The following is a 23,686-nucleotide window of genomic DNA, read 5'->3' as shown; positions in this document are numbered from 1 at the left end:
TGTCATTTTATCCATAAATAATTCAGTATTTATGACCACGATATAGATACACATTTTAATAAAAGAAAAAATAATGTAATTATTATTTCTCATAACAATAATTACATTAATAGTCTCCTTAATATAATAAAATATCCAGTCAGTATTTGAGTTTCCCTTATTGACTTATAATTTTTTTTTTACTTTTGATTTTTAAATCAGCATCCAAATAAGGTCTGCACATTGTTTTTGTTGAGTTTCTTGAGCCTTTTTAAGTCTATAGCTATTTCATTCTTCTTTTTGCTTGCTATTTATTTGTTGAAGAATCACTATTTCTCAGTTTATGGATTTTACTAATTAAGTCCCAGTGATGTGATTAACATGTATTTCTGTCACTTATATTTCCTACAAATTGAAAATTAGATCTGAAGGCTTGGTCAGATTCAAGATTGATTGTATGGGGAGAACAGTTTATATGAAGACGTATTTATTTCCTATTATACAAGTCTGGGAAGCACATAAATTGGATTGTCTATTAATTACAGTAAAATTTATTGGTGGGTTCAGGTGTTGTCAACCTGATGCGTACAGTACAGCCTTTCATCTGATTATTTTAACAGTCATTCATAATCATTATGTGGATAAATTATGTTATTACAGAAGTAAAAAATGGTGATATAGTAATTCTAGTATCCCTTCAGTACTTATGAACTAGATTTCTTTATTAAAAAAGCTTTCTTTCCCATATTAGCTATTTGAATCCTTTGAGGTAAAATTCAAAAGAAAGTGCAAGCTGAGTGGATGCTTTTTCCCCTTTATACACCAATGTTCAGAATAAGGATTTGGTTTTCTAATATTCTCCAACAGTGATCAGTATGTCACCTGTGGGTCTGCTTCTACTGTCTAATTGTTTCTGCTGGATTTTTGGTTATATGGTCCTAACTCTTGCATGCCAAGAAATATTTTATATCGCATAAGACATTATATAGATATATATTTAAAATATGATTCTGCAGAGGCTCTAGATGGTGTTATCACAACCAGAGTTGCTTCACTGCTTCCTCTGCTAAGTAGAGGGAGACAGATCAACTTAACACAATCAGGAACTCAATCAAGTCCGCGTTATTTTGCAATTTGGATAAGAATCAGTCCAAATTGAATAGAACCTTTTTTTTTTCTTTCTATTAATTTTTTTGGTGTGACATTAGTTAATAAGATTATGTAGGTTTCAAGTATGCGTTTTGCTGATATTTGATCTGCATATTGCATTATGTGTCCACTACCCAAAATCAAAATGTCTTCCATCACTACACACTTGACCCCCTTTACCTCTTACAACCCCCCAAGCCCCCTTTCCTCTGATAACCACCATACTATTGCCTGTGTCTATGAGTTTTTGTTTGTTTTTCTTGTTCGTTGCTTTCAGTTTTATATCCCACACATGAGTATAATCATATGGTTCTTTCCTTTCTCTGACTTATTTTGCTTAGCCTCTATCCTCTGGGACTTTTAACAGAGAAGTTGCATCTGATGGGGCCTTATATCTTCAGCATTAAGAGACTGCGGAAGATGTCATCCTACTTTTCAAGGATTTTTAGTTTAGATTCTTGGCTTCCTGCCATGCACAACTTTAGAATTAGACAAATGCCTTGACCAGAAACCTTGACCACTTGTTAGAGTGCCTTTGACTGTCTAATTTGTCAGTCCAGCCTCATGTGATTGCTGAAGGTGTCTTATAATTCTCTCCACAGGCAGATCTGTCTCCTCAGCATTGAAATACTATGAATATTGATTCTGTAAGTCAGAGCTGTTTGACTTGTATTTAACCTTTGTGACCCACCCAACGGCAGACATCAGCAAATGTTTTGAGAGAAAAACTGGACATGTGTTAAAATGTCTCATGATTTTTATTTTATCACTCCAGCTTCATGTGGACACAGGATCTCTCTGCCTTCTCTACTCCCCCCATTGATGCTCTGTTTGGGCCAAACCTGGATTGATACTCAGTCTCTAGCCCATGCTGGGAACTGGAAGATGCCCAAGGGGGAAGCAGCTGTAAGTCTTCTGCTCCCTTCTCGGTGCTCCTATCTCTGAAGTTTGAGTCTTCCTCACCTTCGCTGCTTCAGCAGCTTCCTGATACTATTGAAAGATAGCTTTGTCTGTCATATTGCTGTCCCACTTACTCTTCTTAGGAGCTGTTCTACTACTCTGTATTTTATTCTACCAAGAACCAAAAGTCTCATCAGATGTCTTAATTTTTGCCAAACTGATGGTTGTAAAAGGATAACCTAATGTTTTTTCCTACCTCTCCTCTTTGTTCATGTTTCCTGAACCTAAAGGAGTCTTACTCTTCAGTTTTGTACATATGTTCTTCAGATTTCTAAAATGTTTATTAAGTTATTGATGATATTTCAATGTATATTACATCTTTGCATCTCTCCTGTGATAGTTTTTAATTCTTCACATATATATTATTGATGTTAATTCTTGCCTCCTACAGTGAATAGCCCATAGGTTTGGAGGGCAGGATCCATGCCAGTGTTACTACTGCATGTGCCACCTTATCCCCCTTCACCTGTCTCAGTTTTTGGAAATATAAAGAAACTATATAATTTCTTATGGAAACTGATTATTTTAAAAATAAAGAAAGTTCTCTTAAAACTCATGACAAAAGGCACAAACTGAGACTTTCCTGGGTTTAAAAGATGTATGGTCACTTGTTAATTGTAAATATTGAATGAATGGTTGAATAAGTCAAAAGAGACTGGAGAAACATACTTAATATGAAAATAAGCCTGAAATACTCCTGAGTTTCTTCTTCACTTTGGTAATTGCAGGACTATCCAAAGCATTTACTATTTTTATTACTAATTCCTAAATTCTAATATTCAATATTTAATGTCATAAAATCTCCTGAAAATTTTAAATTAAAAAATTAGTAAAAGTGATGTATTTATTAGTGTGTGTGTGTAAAAACTAGGATATACACAAAAAATGTTAATGGTCTTCTTCTCTGTGTATTGATAGACTGTAGGTAATTTTTATTAACTGTTTTGTGCTCTCCTATATTTTAAAAATTGTCCACAGTAAATATTTATCATTTTATATGAAAAATAAATAGTGTCTGTTATTACAAAAAAAATTTATTATAACACATAACTCAGGAGTAAAACTCCCTCTTTTTTAGTTTCACCCAATAAATTAAGATTATATGGGAATTATGAATATATGCTCCCTTGCTTAAAAATAGATAAAGTAAAAATTCTAAATATATATTAAAATATATAAGGAGCTATTAAAAAATCAAACACAAATTATATAATTTGGAAGGTCTTTAACATTTCTCCACATTAACAGAGTAAAGTAGAAAAAGATGCAGAAAAATGAATCTGACAAAATTCAATACTTGTTCATGATAAAATTTTCAACAAACTAGAACATAAGGGAATGGCCTCAACCTGATAAAAGACATCTATTAAAAATTTAGAGGTAATATCATATATAATGAAAATTTGAATGATGACAACAATGTTCTAGACCTAGAATGGCAAAAACAGTAATGGAAAAATAACAGAGTTGGAAGACTTAAACTGCTTGATTTTAAGACTTATTATACAGATTCAGTAATCCAGACAGGATGGTATTTGCATAAGGATAGACAAATATATCAATAGAACACAGTAGAGGACCTATATTTGGGGCCACATGTGTGTGGTGAGGTGACAGAAGCACCAGTGTCATTCAATGGGGGAGAGAAAGTCTTTTCAAAATTGAGCTGGGCAAACAGGATTTCTATTTTAAAAAATACATCAGCTATTCCTTCTACCATATAGAATCAAAGTTGGGGTTGCCCCTAGATGGAGAGTGGGACATAGTAAAAAGAGTCTTGAGCATACTTTCTAGGGTAATAACAATGCTTTCTATCTTGATCATCTATTGGTTGCATGGATATATTTCAAAATTGTATGGAGTGGATCAAACTGCCTTTAACATCTATACATATCATTACCATTATGTTTTAATAAAAACGATATAAAATGAAAGAATAAAATGGATTAGAGAGACACTATAAATATTGAAGCTAGCCAAAGAAGATTCAATTATATAGATGTTAGGAATCCTTGAAGAAAAAAGAACAAAGCAAGGAAACAAATACTGAACACTACAGTTCAAGAAAATGTTCTTTAAATATAAAAATATTTATGATTACATCTTGAAGACAATATTCAGGGAATGTAGATACAGTAAAACTATTTAAAGAGGGGGAGATGGGAAGATTTCAAGCAAACAGTTGGTGTTAACTCTTCTCAGTAATCAATCGGTAGCAGTAGTATTAGTAATTATTCTAAGACATTTATATGGCTATATTGAATAATATATGTATATATACAGACTATGCATATATACACACATATATACATACATGTATATATATATTCACATATGAAGTATTCTGATCCTATTACCTCTTGTTTCCTTGGGAACTAGGATTCTTATTATAGTAAAAGGTAACACACATATGTAATAATAATACATGAGGGGTCTATGAATTTATGCATCAGAAAGACTGTAAACAGATATAATACATAATCCATGGAACACTAATTTTGAGCTTCTTTCTAAAACCTACCAACTATATAGTTCACTATCTTAGAACAATATTGTGTTGTAAGAATATGGCATGTTCACAGGCAGAGTGTGGTAAGTACAATGTAAGTATTGTCATCTCCACCATTAATAATATAGAAACTGAAATTGATGGAAATGGAAATGTGAGAAACATGGTATGCTCCTATGGATCACACAAGCACACATTCCTAAAGAAGGGGCTTCAAGGGATCTAACCAGGATCTGGTTCTCAGCCTGGCAATCATTGTGGCCAACACTCACCACCCAGGTGGGTACAGCAGCAGAACTTACTTGTCTGCCAAATAAGAATGGTGCATCATTCAGCATAAGACTTGTATGAAACACATTCATGAAATAAGATTGTTATATACCAGAGTTCCAGTTTGCATTTGCAATGGGAAATAATGTACAGAACTTAGGATACTGAACTGTACATAGTAGACCTATAGGTGGGGGAAGACAACATGTGATAGTTGCCTGCCCTCAGGGAATCAGAAGAAAAGGTATAAGATCACAAGTTTCATTATTTAAACATTTGATGACATGAAGCCAAGATAGTTTCTTTCTTCCTTTTAGTCCTAAGGATCATCTTGTCATTTGGACTTAAATTTTCAAAAAGCCCGTGGGTCACAAGCCCCTTCACCCAACTTCATATCAAGAGAGGTCTATAGCTGTTCCCATTGTTTGTTTCATCAACTGCCCTTCTCTTTTGGTGTCTGATCAGTCTCACCCTCTTTTAGGTCAATCATGCTTTAGATGTATTAACACATGTAATCTGGCCACAATTCAAGTATTACAGGCATTGGAGCCAAGCACCCTGAGGAGATTGCACTCTCTGATTACTCTCTGTGGATCTTAAACTAGTATTTTGTAAAGCAACCTTACCTTCTCACTTTTATTTTTACTTTTTAAGAATTTCTCCTTGTTCCCTCTCTTCACCCCAGCTGTCAAAGCCTTAGGTCAGGCCACCATAATCTTCCACCTGGACCCTACGACAGCCTCCTTCTGGAGCCCCAGCCTCCCATCTTATTCTCCCATGGACCCTCCACAGTGAGGGTGAAATGCTAGTTCCAGCACACACTTCTCATGGATCACAGTGCACGCCAGGTTTTCATTGTGCGGAAGATGAGATCCAAGCTCCTAAGGTCTGTGATGAGGTCCGGGTTAATCTGCTCTTAGCTGACCCTTCCAGTCTCTTCTCAGCACATGGACCTTTCTTCTCACCTCTGGACGTCTGGGAATCACTTCATTTCCTTCAGCCATCAGCGTTTTTCCTGCTCAGAGCCTTTATGCTTTGATCCTTTGACTTACTGACTGTATTAACCCCCTCTGTAGCTAACCCCTTCTCTCCTTCAGAAGATTTAATGAAATAATACTTCTCAGAAATGTTTCCAGCCTCCATGGACTAAGGCTGGTCAGATTCTCCTAATCCTTAGAAGAACTCACTACACTTGTGGTTACTCATTCAATGTGTGGTCTCTGTTTTATTTCAACTTCCACAAAGCAGGGGCCAGATCTAATTTGTACACCAGTGTTTCTCCTGCACTTGCCTCAATGCCTGCTAATAGTATGTGCTTAAAAGTCATTTTCTGAGTGAATGTATCATCACTGAGTCTTCTCCCAAACTTAAAAGGTGGTGTCAGGCCTTGAAACCATTCCAACCATCACAGCAAAATTAATTTTATAGTAGGTTCAGCCCTAGGATAACTTTTGACTTTAAACATTCAAAGCTAAGCAAATGTTTTTAAATAGCAAATTACCATCAGCCCTACTGAAAACTTTGTTTTCATTTTCCTAATATGCTGTGGTCTCTCTTGCCTCCACATCCCCTCACATGATGGTCCCTTGGTCTAAAGCACTCTCTGTGTCTTCCCCCACCTTACCCCACTGCTTGGTGTAGCTTCTAGCTAATTTAACCATAGTCATAGCTCTTATTCAACTTAGTACTGACATTTGAGACCCTCAATGATTCAAAAGTCTATGCTAGGATCCCCTGCTATGTGCCTTCCTATGTCTTAGGACTTCACCCTGCCACATTGTCATTGTTGGATTTCTTGCTGGTGTCCTCACTTGAAGTTCTGTGAGGTTATGGACCATGCAATAGATCTTTCCAGAAAATTGCCCACAATTTGTAAAACGGTAGTCCCTCCATATATTTTTTTAAACAAAGAACTGAATTATGTATGGAAATCTCACTAAAATCACCTGAAATATTATGTATTGCAAGAAGATATAAAATCTATGGTCTTGGTAATAGAGCTGGCTGGTGACAGAGTTACAGTCATGCCTTCTGCTCCCTCACCCCCTTCCTTGCCGCCTTGTCATAGTTTCTTTTATTCTACTTGATCATGTAGGTCTTCATTTTTTTTGTTCATACCTTTTCTACTCCCCATCCCTTATCCACCTAAGTCAAATAACATAAGCAGTGCAAAGTATGATGAAGCAGAAAATAATACTAATTCTCACAATGTTTACGAACATTTAGTAGGAGCAAGATGACAGTATATATTTTCATAACTGGAAAGTCTGGGAAAGAAAAAACTCTTTGTTATTGTTATTGATTTCTTTTAAGCAGTTGTTTTCCAATATGTTTAGCAGTATCACTAGGGACTTGGCCTAATTTTGTTAGCAGTAGACACCTCATTTATCTTAAAGATAATCTGCAGAGAGTGTATTGTTAAGTTGCCTTCAATTATAGGAGGTTTCTCTTACTTCTTTGAAATAAAATCAAAGTACAGACATATTCTTGAGTTAATTTGATTAAATATTTGATGAGTTTAATTTTTCTATTCTATTGATGAACATTAACAGTAAGTAATATTTTATTGTTGGCCTGTAATTTATGACATAATGTAATTCATTCAAAAGACAATGTCTTAATGACCTATTTTCTTAAAAAAGAAATAAAACTATACACTATTTTTCTTATTTTTTATTTTTTTCTTTTCATTTTGAGGCAACCGAGAAGCATTTTATAGCCAAGAAATTCCAGTAAAGTAGCAAATCAAGGCCTAGTTGCTAAATTTGCTTTCATACCTTCATAATAAATCATGTGTCAGAGCTGTGGCATTTCCTTTTCCCTCCATTGGAATACCTACTGGAATTTGGAAGAGCCATGCCTATGGATAGGTGATTAATTATTTGGCTAGTTGGCTAGTCACCTGTATGTAGGTTTTGTAGTTTTGTTTTGTTTTTCAATGTTTCTAAATATAAAATGCTGATACTTAGAAGTGACTTATTTAGATGGCAATGAAGAAAGGATGGGGGTTGGATGGAGACAGGATTACTCTGGTCTAGACTCATTCAAGGTTTCTATTTATGTGAAGTCATACCTTCTTCTCTGCAAACTGCCCCCCTGGTGCTATCCACAGAGAATGGAGTAGTGTTGCTGGAAGAGAGTTTTATACTCAGTGACTTCACCATTTGTCCATCACAAATTTGACCTGGGATGGACCCCTGAGTCCAGCTGAACCAATCAGTTCCTCTCTGTATTATGTAGAATCACCTGAGTAGAGGAATTGAAGCAGTTGGGTAGCTAGACCTTTCACAACATGTAAACTCAGGAGAATTGGGATGACTGTCCTTGGACTCAGCATGTGGGCCCAAGAAATGAACACAGCAGGACTATGAGGAAGAAGTGAGGAGGCACAGAGAGACAGAAGATGACATAGCGGCCTGGAGCCTTTCTCCTTTGGAATCCAGTTCCCGGCGCAGCCCAGAAACATTCCAAACCTTGTTACCGTGAGATATCTGAAGCTGTTCCTTATACTCTTCCTGTTAAATACTACACCCCCTTTTCCTGAGGCTAGTTTAATTAGCTTCTATAACTTTCAGCCAAAGTATTCTAATTAATGAGCCTACAGGCTCTGTTCTCATGATCTGAAACTTTCAAATTATGGGTACTTCTTATTTTCTTCATTTTGCAAGCTTTCAACATTTTTACTCTTGAATTAGCTTTAGAAATACATTTTGCATATGGTCTGCTTCCCTTTTGAGTAGGTAACACTTTACACTAAACACTAAGGCTAACAGATGGGATGCAAATGACCTCATCTCTCTTTGGCTGTGGCCAAGCATGGACAGGTTGCCAAGCCACGTCCAACGGGGTGTCCTTCCTCATACACATCTCATACTGAGTAACACTTGCAGGCCTCCACTCTCAGCCAGCACACGACCCCTCCGTTCTCCACAGCATGGGTATCATGAGCTGATAATAATGGCGATGCATACCCTGTTTTCAGAACTCTCTTTGCATGAAGGTGTAATGCAGAGTTTTATGTGAATATATGAACTCTCCATTAATGAGGTGCCTAGCATAAACCATATGATCTCTCTTACATTTCCAATTTTTTTCTTTCTATATTGGCTCCTTTTCTGAATATTATAAACAAGCTTAAATTTCTCCTTTGTTATATCACACCTCTTTCTTCCATGGCTTCCTTAAATACTGTCTAAACTCCTTAACCCCTTTAAAGAAAACTCCTCAACTTACCGCAATAGAAAGTCTATCCATATTACACCCTTAAAACCATTCAAAAATAACCATAATGTCTCCATCCGTGACTATCTCAAGGATCCCAAGTTCTATCTCTCAGTATGGATTAAATGGTTGTCCCCACCTCACCCCTATATTTCCAAGTTGAAGTCCTAACCCCAATGTAATTGTATAAAGAGATGACTCTTTGGGAGGTCATTAGGGATTAGTGCTCTTATAGGAAGAGATACCAGACAGCGCTCTCTGCCTCTCTCCCTTCCCCCATGCCTACACAGACAAGAGGTTATGTGAGCACACGGCTAGATGGTAACTGTCTGCAAGTCAAGGGGAGAGGTCTGACCAGAAATCAGTCGTGCTGGCACCTTATGTGGACTTCCAGCTTCCAGAACTGTAAAAAAATATGTCTGCTGTTTAAACCACCTAGTCTGTCGGATTTTACTATGGCAGCGCAAGCTTTCTAAGACACGGTTCCCTCTTTGGTTTCTGTAATACTGCAATCCCTCTGTTTTCCTCATTTGATTCTCCTGCCCTTTTTTTATTGCCTTCTGACTTTCCTAATCTCTTAAGTATGTTTCCTAATGTTCTCCTTCCTACTTTCTTCTTTTTTTATTTCATAATCACTGTTTTGCTGTCTTTAAATGTTCTGATAATTGAGCACTCAAATCTAGAACGCTGGCTTAGACCTTTCTCTTGAGCTCTTGACTGAAATTTCTAAAAACTTTAAAATGTCTCTATTTAGATGCTTTAAGCATTTTCACTTGATAAGTCTGTAACCTAACTCATCAACATTTCCTCAGTCTTACCCCTATAGTCCTGATCTGTTTTTATAGTAGCTGTATTTTTTCCAGTCACCCACACTCAAATCATGAGAGTTGTATTCTTTTTTTAATTCCTTTTCTCCTTTCCACAAAGCAATATTTCAGTTCTAATAAATTAAGCCCAGAAAACTTTTTCATATGCATGTCTGTGTTTGACTTTCATTTTACTCCTCTAGTTTAAAACTTTTATTTTTAACCTGTCCTTGGATTTTTAAAAAAAATAGTTTGTTCGTTTGTTTTTAGAGAGAGGGGAAAGGAGAAAGAGAGGGAGAGAAACATCACAGTGTGGTTGCCTCTCACTGGCGCCCCCAACTGAGGACCTGATGTACAACCTAGTCATGTGCTCTGACTGGGAATCGAACCAGCGACACTTGGCTCACAGTCCGACGCTCAATCCACTGAGCCACAGCAGCCAGGGTTTTGTCTTTGGATTTTTATAGCACTCTATTAACTAGTCTTTCTATCATCAATCTCTCCCAAAAAGCTTACACGTGGTCATAAAACTTCACAAAAACCTTTACTGCATCTTATGGTTTATAATTTAAAAAATACCTAAGGTTCCTCCTAGAACAGTGATCATTGTCTATAATCTGTCCTCTTTCTGCACTTAAAAATTTGCCCACCACTACACCTTTCCATGTACTTAATTCATACCAGATTCCACGCTGTGGCCTGGAAGTGCATTGAGTCGTCACTGGCATTATTTTCCATGTGTGAAATAGTTTCATCATAACATAGTGTCTCCTGTTGAAAACATCATTTAAGTTCAAATTCCACTTTTATTAAGAAATCTTTTCCCACTGCTCCACAGATACTGCTTCATTAACTGAACTTAATCTCTTCCTTGAACACTAATAATGTTATATTGGTCCGCTATTATGGTATCTAATCTGGTATACTTGGTCATAGTTTTGAATGTCTCTCTTACTATATTGCAAGATTCATGCAGTCAGTCCCTGCCTCTTACATCTTTTTTATCTTGAGTATTATTTAGCATCACTCAGGTGCCTAAGTGTTTTTAAGTTTACTGCTGCAACAATGATTGATTGAATAAATGAATGAATAAACAGCAGGTCCTCCATAAATGTTACTATGAAGTAGTTAAATTCTATGACAATACTTTCTTTTGATAAAATCTTCTGATATTTACTATAAAAGTTAAGAATTGTAATAACTTTTAAAGCCATTTGTTGTATTATTAAAGGAAAAATAAGTTCAAAATGACATATTTTTTCTCATTTACAAGCTAGAGTAATGAGTTTTTCTATGAAATAGAACTTGTTATCTCTATTTGATTATGATGTCTGTTGACTTACTATCATATTTCCTGACATAATCAAAGGAAGAAAGACAAATTAAAATGCCTACCGAGGGTGTAATCACTAGGGCTGCAGGTTTATTTACCTCTACTTGTGGACAAAAAAAATGTTTCTAGCAGACAATAGTAAAATTTCCCCATAGCATCATCATTCTATTTAGTATTCCACTTACTTCTTATATTCAGTATAAACATATATTCAAATGCCTAAGAAACAATCACAGGAACATAATAATATTCTATTTACTTAGAAACCTATGTTTTAAAATTATTTGTTGCATCAATTGAGTACCTTTTTTGTGATTGTAATTGTTTTAGTTTTGCATAGTATTAATGTTGCAAAAAGGCACAGGATATATTGTCACATTTTAGCTCCACATGCCCTAGAATTGTTTGCCACTCATTGAGGTTGTTTATCCAGAAAATAACTAGAAATGCTAGTTTGACATTTAGTCATTGATATAAGTTTTTAAAGGAAATATGTCATCTATATAATATTTTAATTTTTTAATTGTATAATATTAATTCATTCTGGCTTTAAAAAGAAGTAATAAGTAACTTGGATCTAAGTAATTTACTTAATTGTGAATATCTCTGGATTTCTATCTTTATTGTCAACAAAGAGATTTTTATCAATATCTTTATATTAGCTTAAACCTGAATATTTTCCATTCAAATACATAAACTAAGAGGAAAATAAATTAGAAATGTCAAAGCAAATATTCAATTCAGTTGCTATTCCAGGGTAGGATTATGTTTAATAGGACTTCTAACTGTAAGTAACTCAAGTAACCCAAACAACCAACTTATTGATTAAACTCCTCTGACTTTGCATTTCAGAATATGTAAAACAAGTTCCCAAACCTTTGGATGAGTCAGATATTTATTAAATTTAAAAAGTTGAAATAAACTTTGCAAAAACAAACCCACAACGTCAACCCACCTTTATATCTCAGAAACAGCCTATTATGAGAATATAGTCAGACTTCTAACTCCTCAGAATAATATTCAAACACACAGATAGTTGAAAGCTCTTCATTACAGCATCTGTTCTGTGTTTATAGTTCTAGCTGCAGACTGCTGAACACCCTCAGTGCACCATAAACGTAGGAATTACATGTCGAGAATGGCAATAAGCTCATTTGGTGATGTGTTTGTTCTCTAGAGTTTTTTAGCCCTTTGCTTCTGCAGGCAAGACTGTTGGATTTTTGTTGCTGTAGAAAATATTAGATTGTTTGTAGTTTTTATAACTTTGGTAACAAACCAGGAAAATATAATAGCAATGAAAAGGTGAAAACATGGGCACTAAGATTATTGTTATAGTTAAAAATTACAGTTTCAGAGAGTTGTAAGAGAAGCAACAGTAGAATAAAAGAAAAATGAGTAAATGAATGTTGTTTTCCGTAGAAGTTTAGCCTCAAATACCCTGTGTGGATCAGCTTAGCTGTGTGGTATACCTTGGAGAAGCTGCTGATTATACTAAGAAAGCTGCATGTTATAATTTTTAATTAGAAGTATTTTTCTTACCGTAATAATCTGATAGTGCTTGAACAATTACAGCCAATAAGTAAACAACTTACTGGTAAAACCAGTGCTTCCTAGAGAACCAATCCAATTTAGACCAAGCTGATTTTTCTCCCAGAAGCAGGATCCTAAATGAAACTAATTCTTACATTCATAATAATGAAGGGGATATTGTCAGTTTGTAAGGAAAGCATCAACACGTGTGAGAAAGTGATCAGAATGCACAGCAATGCCCGAATGCTAGAGAGGTGCTAAGCCTTGTTAACGCAACCTCCAGCTAGCTTCATCTTCTCCCAGCAGCAAGCACGGTGTGCTCTCCAGTAGTCACTTCTCTTGAGCAAGTCCACACATTGTCTGCACAGGGAATCACTGGGAGAACTTTCAACAATGCATATGCTTGGGTACCTGAACAAGATATCTTGCTCCCATAGGTTCTCTCTTTTCATTAAAGTGGTTAGAAGAACGATTTTCATGAATGACCCATGCCCTACATCAAATGAAAGTTTCTGAAGGACCACAATAAAGGCAGAAAAGTTAGGAACATGGAGCTAGATCACGGTGGATGGTGGGACCGAACACTCATAAAGCCATATGGGATGTGAACAAGAATGTCTCGTAATTCCTGTGAATATTCCAGTTCAAAGAGTGTTTTCTCCCTTATTTTCAGTTTGTTTCCTCTTGTTCTTCTCCTCTCAATGAAAACTGTTACGCTGTTTTACATCTGGACTCTATGGTTATGGTCTATTTTTTTCTCATTTAACGGCACTGTTGGTTCCCTCTCATGCTTGCTGATAACTCCCTGCCAGGAGGCTGCTAAGGAGATGCTGGCCAGCACCAAAAGCCATAGTAAGAGATAAAAACGACTAAGCCTTTTTGATGATCAGCATCCTGTGAAGGACTTGAAATCACCAGAGTGAGAAGTAGGTGTAAATTATCACCTTCATTCCTAATGCCGAAAAACATTTAGGGATGACCTTATTTGAAGTAACTTTATGGATTTCAAAAATATATTTTTCATAGACTCCCTTATCTTATCACTAAACTAATGCTATGGTTTCTGTTAAAGATGCCTGATGCTGCTTGGCAAGTAAAGATACAAAACTAAGGCATACAGGTTTTTTGACATATGTTAAGATGAGAAATTTTACTCCAGTTAAGGCATAAAAAAAGGAATGGCTAACTAAGTGAAATTCGACTTGCGAGTCACACAAGAGGCTTAGTTTCCTCAACTACAAAATGGAGAAAAATAACACCCATTCCCCTTATCTTGCTGATTTGTTCAGGTAAGTAGAATAGTTATAAAACAATGTACATGTTATCATAATTGTTACTAAAACTATTTATTTTAAAGGATTGGTTCAAAAAATACAATTAATACTGTTAATGGGGAAATTGCTTAATTTGGGAGCAATTCAATTACCTTTAGAACTTCAAGCATTCATGTCATTTTCAAAATTGTAAATGTTGCATGAAATTCATTTCATGGGTCTCGGAAAAAGATGATTCATGCAAAATTTCATGTATGCTTCTTTGCAATAAAGAGTCAAGAAGAAGATAGGAAAGCATTTATTACCTAGACTCATCAAAAATTAACAGAACAGAATAATCTGGACTTTGATGTCCACACTGACTCTCAAGTTTGGGGCTCATCATCTTTATCCAGATATTATTTCTTTTGGTACTTTATGACTAGGAAACCATTCTGATAGTGGCCTTGCAGTAGAAATAGCTCAATTCATGTGTATCATTATAGGACATCTTTATTACAACATGCATTAAAGTTAAATAAATAAGAGGAACATGATATGACAGTTGCTTAAGGGAACTCATTTCAGGACATACTTGGTGCTCAGTTGCAGTCAAATTTTGAAAAATTTCCCCAAGTGCTTAATTTCCTTCCTCTCATCCCAGATTAGTAATGATGTAGCTCTAGAGTGATAATAAATCAGAAAAGATCTTCCACCATGGTCTAAACTAAAAATTAGAACTAGAGTTTGCATCTCTTACCCAAACCTCAAAGAGGTGTTGATGCTCTATAGAGAGAAGGCCCATGTGAAAGGAAAAACTTATTGTCAAAACAGAAGCTGCAGATTCTAGGTCAGAATAAGGATATGATCAGCTGGTTGTTGCTTCATGCTCCTTGTTCTTTCAAAGGAATGAAAACAAGAAGGCATTTCTACTCCAACAGAATGTAAGATTAGAGAAAAAGAGAAATGATTAAGAAAGAAAATTTTAAAAAACATTAAGGAAAGTGAAGACATGAGTTAGTCAAATAGGAAAGAAGAAAGAAAAGAGAGAAGAAAGAGAATCAGAGAGCAAGAGGGAGAGAGAGAGAGAGAGAACAAACCAGGTTGGATTACTCACTTGGCATTCCCTGCCCCCGGCTTCTTCCTTCGGAAAATGTTGAGGAAAGTGTTGGAGCGGCAGGGCAGCTTGCCATCGCCGACGTGCATGCGGACCACGTCAGAGGTGGTGAAGGCACTGCGGACGTTCCTCTCGGGCTTGGCAATAATGATGTACATCTTGGGAGTGAACATGCACCCCAGGGCCACCGTTACACTGAGGCTCACTGCAAAGCAGGTGGTGATGATCTTGTAGTTGCTCCCAAAGTATATGGGCACAAAAGCCAGCCAGATGATGCAAGTGGTGTACATGGTGAAGGCGATATACTTGGCCTCGTTGAAGTTGGCGGGCACGTTGCGAGTCTTGAAGGCATAGTAGGTACAGCTCATGATGAGGAGTCCATTGTAGCCCAAAGGGGCCACCACTCCCAGGTTGCTGGTATTGCAGATCAGGTAGACTTCCTTGATACTCGGATATGACAGAATGGGCATGGGGGGCTCCATGATAATCAGGGTTACCACCAGGGTCAGCTGCACACTAATCAGAATCGAGGCAATGATCACCTGGGCCCAGGCGCTCATGAACCTGGGCTTCCGGGTGCAGATCTTCTTCTTGCTGCCGGCTAGGATGCGGGCAATGCGATTGGTTTTGGTCACTAAAGCAGAGTAGCACATGGCAGAGGAGAGGCCAACCAGGAGGCGCTGGAGGTAGCAGGACGTGGTGGTTGGTTTGGCAATGAGAGTGAAAGGGCACACGTAACCGAGGAAGATGCCAGCTAGGATGATGTAGCAGAGCTCTCGACTAGAAGACTTGACCACTGGTGTGTCCCGGTACAGCACGAAGATGAGAGTGACAAACACTGTCACAAGGATGCCCAGGCAGGAGAAGACGATGGCGATGATGGATTCTATATTGCTCCACTCAAGGTATCGGACAGGAATGGGCTCACAGCCTGTGAGGTGAAAAATAGTTTTTAAATAAATCCCAGATTTCTACTGATCAATAATAATAGTGCTTTCTAGTTACCAGAGGCATAGCTAAGTTCACATCTTCTATGACTTATGTCATCTTAATGCTTTTTAAAAGTGCTTTACTATTACACAAATAAAAATACACCATTGTTCTCTCTGGACAATCATGTTTCCAAACCTAATTATATCACAATCCTAATGTGACATACTTGAGCCTGTAAAAATAATATTTTTCTTCCAACACCAGCATCACAGTAGGCTGACACTCTGTGGGGGAAACTTAGTTCTACACTTTCAGAAAGAGAAAGAAAAAGAAGGAAGTTTAACTATGTTTCCAGTGAAGGGTAAGTGGTGAGAATGTATTACATAAGTTAGTAAGAAATGAACTAATAACTTTTTATTTGTATGTAACTATTGTCTAGAGGCAAATCCAGCTCACAGACAAGTATTTTCTTGGCCAGCAGAGTGTTTTTACACAGAAATTTCACTTCAATTCTCTAGAAGCATCCACATTCTCCTATTTACCACATATTATATTATTCATCTTATATCTCATCCCTTTAGTTATGTATGATCTGTATGTGACATCTGAGCACTTCTTAGTTATCTGCTTCTGATAGGCAGATCAAGGAACAACGACCTTTCCCCTCACCCACCTCTTGAAAAAAGAGACAGGGCTGTGTTCCTAAATGTCAGACTTATCTTTGCCTTTGAGAGAGAGAATAAAGTCTGTTTGTATTTCACACACAGAGAAAAATGTCTCAGGTCCTTAACAGAATTTTGTGTTTGGTCTATGCCAGTGTTTTCCAAATTACGAGAATAAAAATACTTCCCTAAATTTAGGAGAAGACACTGTTCTATAAGCATGGTAACAAGGACCCATTTTAAACCTGTTCAGTCAATCAACAACAACACCTCTCGGTGAACACGATTTTGCATGCCATCCAATCAGTGTCAGCGCTTGCTTCTCATAATTGCTGGTCAGGAACAGATTCACATTCAATAAATGAACGTCAACTATTCACAAGCACAAATTCTTGACTGATCATAGTGGCCTCTCTCTTGTCTGTCAAAGGTTTGCTTATGTCCAACTCTCAATCTCTTCCTGGAATAACTTCTGCTTCCTATAAAAAGTCACATTTTCATTTTAAATTTTCTCATTTCCTTGATAAAGTTTAGAAAGATGATTAAATAGATAGACTAACAATGACTATTAGGGAGAACTTTTAATATGACATAATAAAAAAAATTAAAATATTTAAGAGGGTGTGTGGACAAATTAGAAAATAAAATACTAAATAGTCAATATTCAGCATCTTAATTGGCATACTAGACTGTAAAATAAAATACAAATCCCAAAGTAGGCCTTGTCAAGGCCTTGGTAACTTTCTGAAAGCAATCCCCTTTGCATTTCTCTTTTTCTATGTAACTTTACTTGAATTTTTCAATAAACTATTCTGTTCTCAAAGTTTTCATTAGAAAAGAACACCATATTTTGAAATTTTAGAACACAACTCAGATTTATAAAAGTTGAATTAAAACCATGAGCTAAATTGAGAGCTATAATTAATGGTTTTTCTAAACTTCAGAGATAGAGGCAAACCATTTCCTGCAAGATTCAAGAGTTTTCTTAGATACTCACTGTCCCCCACGACTATATACCAATTAAGTCAATTAATTGTTAGCTTCATGGAGGAAGATGTTTAAAAGCAGCAGATTAGAAAAGAGAAGATTTAAATAACCCAATAGTGTAAATTTTTAAAGATAAAAGTATAAAATGAATTACATAAGACAATTTCAGAAGCTTTTCTTTAGTAAAGTTTCAAAATTATAAACGAAATAAAGGTGAAAGATAGACTTTAAGAAACCTTCAAATAATTCTGGGGTGGATTCAACAGCTGATATTAGAAGAACCATATCTTCTCTTCCTATAAACAGGCTCAGACCTGAATTAGGGAACTCATACTAGAGAAAAATATTAAAATAAATAATTATTGACTCATAAATATCCTATATGTGACTAGACATTTTGACAGAGTATAAAAGTAAATAAACTAGAAATCAGCATCATTATGAATCTTTAGGTAAAATAATAAAACAGGGCCTCTGTTCTCTGTGAACTGGGAGCCTACAGACAAAACAACTTATAGAACTGCAAACAGAAGTGTCATTTAAAGAACCAAAGTTCCATATTAACCAAAGCTCAGAAGGACAGTTACTTAAAATTTATCCAATGACGTAACTTCATGGAAGACATTGGCATCAAAGAACTCCCTGTCCCTCTGATCTTCTAAGGGAAGCAACACTTTCTTATTGATAGAGGTGCCTTTGTCTACCAATATCTCACTATTAATAGAACATCAGCTACTTCGGTTTAATAAAACCACTCAAACAGTAAAACTATCTTAATAATCTTATGCTCGAACCTATAACTCATACTTTGAGATTATTTTTATTAGGATACATTATTCATGTCAAAAAAAAGCCAAAATTTAATCGATACAATTTACTTTCAAATAAGATGTACTTACACATGATGATACTATAGCTGCTCTACTAATGAAAATACCTGCACTATGTATAATTTAAGAAATTATCCAAGAAATCACTATTGTTCCAGAAGCCTTATAGACAAAAGACTCCACAGGAATGAAAAATGGGTTGGAACAGTGCACATAGCATACAAATTATCATAGGTACCTAGATTATTATAAATCTTTCTTTTCTGTATCAATATGAGAATGTTACACAATGATCTAGATATGTTAACACCACAGCATAGCACATATCAAAGAACCATTGCTCATTGTGGTAGGCAGCTTCTAAAATAGTTCCCAAAAACCCCACCTCTTCAGATTCATGTCCTTGTGTAATCCCTCCCCTTGAGTACAACCAAGGTCTATGACTTTCTTCATTTCTATAGAAAATAGCAAAATTTATGGAATGTCACCCCCATTCTTAGGTTGCATAAGGTAACGATTTTCATCTTGGTAACAGACTCTGTTGCTGGCCCTAACAAAGCAACCTGCCATGTCAGAAAAGCAAGACACTGAGATGAGTCCCCATCCAATAACTAGCAAAAAACTGAAACCCTCAGGCCAACAGTCTTTAAGGGTAACATCTTTCCAGTTACCACACAAGTGAGTCTGGAAGTATATCCCCTCCACAATCAAGCCTTGAGATTAGACCCTATCCCTAGCTGACACCATGATTTTAGGCCTTTGAAAAGTTCATGCAGGACAGTACCCAGATAAATTATGTCCATATTCTTGATCCGCAGAAACGGTGAGATAATAAATGTGTGTTGTTTGAAGTTACTAAGTTTTGGAGTAATTTGTCATACAGCAATAAATAACCAGTTTGCCTATTAAAGCCAACCTCTTAATGCAATAGCCAATACATAAGGACAATGTCAGGTATTAACTAAATCAGTCAAAATATCTTAGGTTTTTACAAGGTCTTTAAGTGTGTTACCACATGTAATAAATCCCTATTAAAACATTCAACATTTTCTACTACTTAATTAGCTAACTATAAATTGTTGCTTACTCTCCTTCCTATATTACTATTCACCTATGCAATACTCATGAATCTGAATCAATGGAAGAAAATCTCAGGATTGTGTTTATATCATCTGAGAAGTGTCCTTACCCAGAAATAAATTATGAACAACCCAGTACTATAATTTTTATATTAAAAACAAAAAGGAAAACTACTAGATTTAATATGAAATAAGTAGTCTGATAAATATTACAAGATGCAATACTTGACCATAATCTAAACTGTTCTAATAATTGAACTGTAGCCTTCTTTGTGGCATATCAAATTGATAAAAGAAACTAACAGATATATAACCTAATAGCTGGTATGCCTTCAGAATAATTCACTTATTTAACACAGCATAGAAACTTTTTAAGTAAAAAAGGTAATGTTTTTTGATGCATCAATGCCATGTAAAATAATTGCTCCCATGAAGCAATTATTGAGATCTGGTGTAAAAAGGTACTATAAAAGCTATACTCTAAAAACACCTTAGAAATATAATAGAAGTATTTTAGGAATGATCATACTGAACAGGCTGCTCTGACTAGAAATTCGTACACAACGGTATCAAAACAAACAAACAAACAAACAAACAAAAAACCAAATAATTTATTCCCAGCTCTCTGGACAAATGAAAGGAACCTTAACACTGCTAAAGGTTAAATCCCTTAGTAATTTTAATGTGAGTTCCGCCCTCTGGTGAACACATTTTTAATTTTTCTGTAATAGGGAAGAAAAATGATTAGTCATGTACATAAGGCAACAGTACTAGTTCTTGCCACACAGAGCAACATACAAATACTTTTAAACACCTACTTTTACAGTTTCAGTTTCACAACAGCATACCCAACCTATTTCCCCATACGTGCATAACTAACACTCTTTAAATCCCAAGGACAGTAATTGTGTCATGCCCAAGTAACTGGTTAAGAACAGAACTATCATGCCAACATATTTAAACATTTTTTTAGGCCTCAGAAGACAAAAAATCCCAAGGGCAAAAATTACTGGGGGCGTAAAATTTTTTAAGTAAAATTTAAGGAGAAGAGGGCCATAATAACAAAAAGCCACTGGTAATACTTTACCAATTCAATGGATGCATCTCAAACAAGTGATACCATAAAGGGTTTTCAGATCCTTCCCTAAATTTTTACCATCAGACCACACCTAGCAAAGCCCCACCCCACTTTGCTCTTACTTCCCAAACTGCTTTTGGGTGACAGTTTCCCTCTAAGTACTAGATCACTTAAAAAGCACCTGCTTTCAAACTAAAGATATGATGGATCATAAACTCTAATCTTGGCACATGGATTGTTTGTTACCATGTAATTTTACAGTGACCACAAAAGATTATTTGGATTTCTTTGTTAAAAATGACTAGGAAAAGATAATAGTAAGCAAAAACTTTTGTTGTTATTAATACTGACCACAAGGAAAAGATAAGTGATGTGTTTCTGAGGCACATTGTAACCTACAAAATTCCTTAGGAAATGATGGGTTTCCAGTCACAAAATCTCAGTGAACAAAAATGAGTTACAAACCCAGAACAGTAACCCAAAAGAGAACATCTAATCTCATCTTTTAAGTGTACACCAAAATCTGAAACCTAAATACTTTAAAGAGCCCACAGTTTGAGCATTTAAAGTATTTTTTTCTTCTTCTAGTTTTCTTTTTCTTTTTTTTTTTTTTTTTAAGACATACTAAATATGTGAATCACGAGCTTTGATATCTTTGGGGAATTAGCTGTAATACCGATATTATTCACGTATGTAATGTAATGTGGACTATAATGTACTTTGTTGTCCCCTTTTGAGGTTTAAAGAGAAGAGCTGTCCAATCCCCAGGTGTATTTGGAAATCCCAAGACTTGAAGAGATGGAGGCAACCTTCAAAGTGTGGTGAGGAGCCTACCTAACTCTCAGCATCCAAAAGGAGAAGATATTTGGGGAGTTGTGCATACTATATTTAAAGACCTCACAACTTAAGAACCTGACAGCTTGCATGGTTAGAGTTATGCCAGAGAATCCAGAGCCATCAGACAACTCGGCTTTCTTCAAGCAGACTACAATTTACTGAACAATATCTAAGAGAAGTGGTAATGACTCTGATCTGATGACCAGGGATTATTTCTAATTTTCAAGCCAAATTTTGTCTCTCCCATAAGATCTAAATGCATTGAAAGAAGCTAAAATTTACTATTTGGCCTCTTTTCAATTAGGTAAAGGCAAATGTAATATGGATAAAAAAATAAAGGCCACAATTATTTTACTCAGAGTATCTTCAGCATTTAACAACATTTACAACAAAAATACTTCAGGATTATCCTAAGGCTTCATTGAAATGCTTTCTTTAATGCTATTACATTAATATGAATTACCTACAAGGTAAAGTTCTATTTATTATTCAATGTTCAATTCAAATGTCCCATCCCTTGTGAAGGTTTTTTTCTTCCCTGAGAAAAGTAATTGCTTTTTTATTCTGTATTCATATGGCATTTCCCCCATATTCCTATTACAGGACATATCATAATTGACTGTTTATATGTCTAGTTTTTTATTAAGCTCATCCCCAAGATATAAACCTTGCTTTATTCACCCATATGTCCCCAATTGTTAAAAAAATGCCTGGCATTAAGCAGATGGTAGTGTATAATATAAAATTAAATGAATGAGTAGATAGTATGAGAGGTCATAGCAACTATTGCAATGAAGAAAAATAGTTAAAATTAGTTAATTTCTATACTTTAGTATTTTGTATTTTTAATAATTAATTTTCATGTAGTCTGGTTTCTGAAGAACTCTCTTATACTATTTAACTTTTAAAAGAAATAAGTAGCATTGGATTATATATAACTGGCCCATGAATAGTTAAACTAGTGTCAAGTAATATATTATGGCAGGAGAGATCCCTATTTACACATCATAAAAAATTAAGTATGAACTTTAAATGCTAAATTAAAATGTGCATTTTTCCCAAAAATAAAATATGAGAAATTTGTTAACAGATTTAGAAATCACTTCCTCTAAGAAATATACCAATATTTCTTCATAGCCGAAAACCATATGTTAATAAAAATAGTATAATATGTGTTTTCTCATTAATATTAGAGTCTTTGGCGCATATAAGTAAAGTAGTTATTGCATGCTTTTAAACATATTTTAACAAGCTTTGTCCTCAACTTAAGAAACACCATTTCCCAAAAGGAATAATTTCTCATGTTAACTGAAATTCAGTCAAAAAATAATCTACCCATGAAAATAAAATACCAACTTAAAGGCAATGCATTTATGCTACTGAATTTTTCTACTGAATTTTGATATTCCATGTGGAATTTTTTTACAACTACTGCTCCCATGGCAACCCCAACACCGCATTGCCATGTACTTCACCCTTGCTCCAAGCCTGACACGGCACAGAATAAGTGGCAAATGAGATCTCATTTTCCGTCATATATAAGAGCAAAGGCATAGGAAACAACAGATGGCAATTAACAGTAAGTATAAACTAGTGGGAGAGATATTCTAAAAAATCCTAAACACAAGATTTGCAATACGACCTGGATAGATGAGACACTTGCCTGATGTTAGATAAAGGCCTACTGAGCTGTCGCTTGGCTCAACTCATGTGAACATTAAAGTAACCACTGGACATATAATGGATGATGGTAAATTCTTTTCTTTAGGAGGATAATTGTATTAGTATGCAGCTGTTTATTAGTCAAGGAAAGTATTTTTCTATACTACGTCAAAGTTTCCCAATCAATGGTGGTGATCATACGTCAGAGGGCAGACAATATACCCACGATGGAAGATCTCTACAGAATAAAAATATAACTTTAAATTTCATCATTATAATATACTGTGTATTTCTTAAAGGTTTTTTGTATTTTAATGTCTTAAAATAGGATAGAAATTCTTTTTCATTTGCAAGTTAAGTCCCAATTAATGTGGGAAGCTCCACAAAAGATAGGCAAGAGAAAAAAACTTGTTCCGCAAAGCCTGGGCTTCTGATTTCTAAGGTCAGCCTGAGGAAGAGGCTAGTTTTGTCCTTGAGCCTCTCCCTAGTTA

At 35.5% G+C, this 23,686-nt stretch overlaps 1 protein-coding gene across 1 annotated transcript in view; it reads right to left on the bottom strand.

Annotated features, from left to right (window-relative positions):
• Nucleotides 1–23,686, bottom strand: part of GRM1 (glutamate metabotropic receptor 1) — a 348,454-nt gene that overhangs the window by 17,563 nt on the left and 307,205 nt on the right. Inside the window, exon 7 of the mRNA XM_090280685.1 lies at nt 15,128–16,058. Within this exon, the coding sequence (XP_090136811.1) occupies nt 15,128–16,058 (931 nt within the window). The remainder of the gene's footprint in view (nt 1–15,127; nt 16,059–23,686) is intronic.

Source organism: Furipterus horrens, unplaced genomic scaffold, assembly GCF_987537825.1.
Source record: "Furipterus horrens unplaced genomic scaffold, mFurHor1.1.pri manual_scaffold_6, whole genome shotgun sequence".
NCBI classification, from domain to species: Eukaryota; Metazoa; Chordata; class Mammalia; order Chiroptera; family Furipteridae; genus Furipterus; species Furipterus horrens.
This window is presented reverse-complemented; position numbering and strand designations above follow the sequence as displayed.